This window comes from Pteropus alecto, unplaced genomic scaffold (assembly GCF_000325575.1).
Source record: "Pteropus alecto unplaced genomic scaffold, ASM32557v1 scaffold97, whole genome shotgun sequence".
In the NCBI taxonomy this organism is placed as follows: Eukaryota; Metazoa; Chordata; class Mammalia; order Chiroptera; family Pteropodidae; genus Pteropus; species Pteropus alecto.
In genome coordinates, this window is record NW_006439713.1 from 368,494 (window position 1) to 371,942 (window position 3,449).

A 3,449-nucleotide genomic window follows, 5' to 3' on the forward strand; every position below is an offset into this window, starting at 1 on the left:
CTCCCGCGGCGGCGGAGCGGACGCGGGGCCGCGAGCCCGGAGCGCGGAGCTGGGACCTGGGGAAGGGATTTGGGGGAGATGCGCTGTAATGGTGCCGATCGTTGATTTTTCGCGGCATTTTGGGTGGGAAATGGTTGTTTCGCGAACTGCTCCTTTCCGCCGATTGTGTGAAGCGTGAGTATCGAGGCAGCTGCGCGCGCGGGGGCGCGGGGCGTGCCCCGCACGCTCTCGGGTGGGGGAGGGGCGGGAGCAAAAGCAGCCCCCGGATCTCCTGGGGGTATCTATTCCAAACTGTGTGTCCGAGCGCCCCTCCCGAAGGCCGGCGACGCCGCGGGGTCCTCCCACCTGAAACGCCCACTTTTAAAAGTTTACTGCCGTGCGCACCCCAGGCCCTCCCCAGCCCGCTCTGGGCCGAGTGGCGCGCGTGCCGGGTGCCGGGCTGCCCTCAGGGGCGTCGGGACCCCAAAAGGGCCCTGCGGTGTAGAGTGCGGTGGGAGCGCGGGGCCTCCCCAGGCCGCACGTGCGTCGGTGCGCCCCGCGCTGAGGTCGCCGCAAGCTGAGCTGGGCGCGCCGGGCGGCGGCCTGCGGGTTCGGACCTGCGTGGACAAGCGACAGTCCCGTACAGTGCCTTTGGGTTCCGTGGGCCAGGTCAGTTGCGGTCTGTGTCCCCGGCAGCCCCTCACCTTGCCGGAGGTCGCTCTGGGGCGAGGCAAGTCGCCAAGAAAGTGGCGCTCTGCGGCCTGCGTGCCCTGGGGCCGGGCCTCTGTGGGGTCGCGGCCAGTCCCAGGACCCAGAGCGCGCCCACCGGCCAAGGCTCTGCGGGCCCGGGAGGTCTACTGGGGCCGCCCGCAGGCGACTTGGGGACACGACAGACGGGAGGCCCTCTCTGGGGGCTTGGCCCAGTGTCCCTGTGTGGACATGTGCCACGTTTCCTATCTCTGGTCATTCTTTTGTGGACATTTGCTTTTTCTTTCACCTTTGACCATTGCGAATCGCGCTGTCATGACCGTGGTGTATCCGTTTCCCTGTTTTTGAGTCGATGCCTTGGAGTGGGATTTTGGGGTCACACGGCTGCTCTTTGGTGAACCTTTTGAGGAACCACAAAAGTTCCTGCGTTTTCCTAGTTCTTGCTATTTGAATGGGGGGAGCCATTTGAATGGGGGTGTCCTGCCCCCCCAGGGGCTGCTGAGCAGAAGCCCCCATCCCACCCCCCACCCCAGCAGCAGCAGATCCGGTTCTTCTGCAGCCTTCGCAGTGGCCTGAGGACATCTGTCTCCACCCCTCTGACAGACCGCAGCATGCCCTCCGAGACACCGCGAGCAGAAGAGTGGCCGGCGGGGTGCCCCCACCCCTCAGGGGCACACTCCAAGACGGGGAGCCTGGAGCAGGGGCCTCCGGGGGACAAGGACACCAAGGAGCACCTCTGGGTCAGTCCCAATGTCCCGAGCAGATGCTCCTGGCAGCTGGGCAGGCCCATCACCGACTCCCCGCATCACCACGCTACCCCGTAAGTCCCTGAGTGTGGCCACAAGACAGTCCGTCTGTCACCTGAGGGCAGGAGTTTGTTCCCTGGAAGCCACCTAGCCATGTGGCCCCCGGTGTGACCTCCCCCTTGTAATCACGGGTGGGCTGCAGGGGTGGGGGGCCCTTTGTAGACGAGCCCACCCAGGCTCAGAGGCCAGGCTTGCTCACCGTGCTGCCCAGCCCCTAGGTCAGTGTCCAGCAAGAGCAGGTGCTGGATACAGAAATGCAAGTGCCCAAGTCACACGCTGTGAGTGACCACAGAGGTGAGGTTTCTAATGCAGGTCCATCAGGCCGCACGCTCGTGTTTGAGGTGAGTATGCGCATCTTCGGCAATTAGGATCATACATTTACCTTTCTACGCAACTCGAAATCCTAAACGTTTCTCCTGGCTGTGAAACATTTTTCGATAGTAGGCCCCGTTTGTGGTTGGACAGAGACTGTTGGCTGAATAAACCATAGTTTTTATAAGCCCTCTATTGGGTATTTAGATGTTCGCAGTTCTCTTGTTATGAATAACTACAGTAGCAAACTATCTGTTCACAGGGTCACTGCGTCCTTATTGAGCATCTGTGCTAGGTGTAGGAGATTAATCAGGGGCAAAGAAAAACAAAAATCCCTGAGTCATCATGAAACTCACATTGAGCTCCCTAAGGTTTAAGATTATCTATTTCCTTAGAGGAATCTCACAGAAGAACAAATGAGTCAAAGACTCTGTCTCTTAGATATTTGATTCTTAGTCTGTACATACAGTTCTACCAACTTCTATGATTACTGATTTCAAAATCAGAACTAGGGGTGGGCAGGGTGCACTCCTCAGTGGGGCCGATAGGTGGGAATGGGAATTTATAAACCCAGCAGCTCCAAGCACTAAACATCTGAATGCTGGGAGCTCAGGAGGTCAGGTTGGCCACCGGCCGAATGGAGTGAGCCCTTGGTGCCAGGACGAGCCAGAGCAGTCGGTGGAAGCTGGTGTGAGGCTGGGGTACAGCTCTGAGGTGGCAGGGAAGACAGACCCCCAGTCCCGAGGGCTAGGTGAGCAACCCTGGGTCCTGGGGCAGAAAGGACGCCGCTCTATCCAGATTGCCAGCACCTCACATCAGCCCTGAAGGCCCCTCTTACAGAACCGGAAGGGGTTCCTGTCCTGTCCTGAAGCTGAGCCCTGTGTCACCCGTCCCAGTTAGGAGGGAGCTGGGCTCCGCCCGAGTCTCGCTGGGGTTTACCTACTAGGAAGACATAAGACCCGGGTCTCCTGGAGGAGATAAGCCTGGGGGTCCTGATGGTGAGACCCCCTCGCCCCATCCCATGAGGTGATGAGACAGGGCGACCCCGCGGGTCGCTGCGGGGAGGGGGTTCCAGATGGTTCTCAGGTGGGCTGGGCTCAGAAGATGGGCAGAGGGGAGGGCAGGCAAGGCCCCACCCCGGTGAGGAGTTCGGGGCTTATTCCAAGATGCCGTGGGGTGAGTCTCCTGCAGGCCCCCCTTGCTGTCAGAATGAAAGCAGTTGAGACAGGTGACTCTGGGGCCATCCCTGGTAAATTCTCTCCCTGGGCCCTTCCCTGGTCTCAGGTGAGGAGATCCGCAGGTGGCTGAGTCAGGGACCCCGAGTTCTCGGCCTGCCCAGGACCCCCCGTCCGGTGGCCTCCCTGGCTGACCCAGCTGCCACCAGCTCTTCCCCACACGAGGCTGCGGGGGTTGACTTCTGTCCCGTCTTGGCTCTGTCTAGTTAATGAATCAACCCCAGCCTGGCCCCGAGGGCCTGACCTCCAGAGTGTGGTCAGGAGCCCTTTGCCCTCAGCCCGGACTGTTGCCTCACCAAGTCCTGCCTCTAGCTTGGCTACGGGGTGTCCCTTTTAGCTCCCCCACACTGCGAGGGAACAGTCGGACGCCAGCGTGTCTGTGGCCACATGTCTCCGCGTCCACCCAAGT

The 3,449-nt window shown here is 60.8% G+C and overlaps 1 protein-coding gene across 3 annotated transcripts in view; it reads left to right on the forward strand.

The window, feature by feature from the left end:
* The first annotated feature begins 21 nt into the window (after positions 1-21).
* CBS (cystathionine-beta-synthase) overlaps positions 22-3,449 on the forward strand; it is an 18,428-nt gene continuing 15,000 nt past the window's right edge. The window contains exons 1-2 of one of the 3 annotated variants that reach the window (XM_025050223.1): positions 22-174; positions 1,291-1,507. In XM_025050223.1, the coding sequence (XP_024905991.1) occupies positions 1,299-1,507 (209 nt within the window). In that variant the 5' untranslated portion in view covers positions 22-174; positions 1,291-1,298. Of the gene's footprint in view, positions 175-1,207; positions 1,508-3,449 lie in introns of those variants that run through there. The other 2 variants (XM_015593117.2, XM_025050224.1) reach the window with 2 other exon arrangements.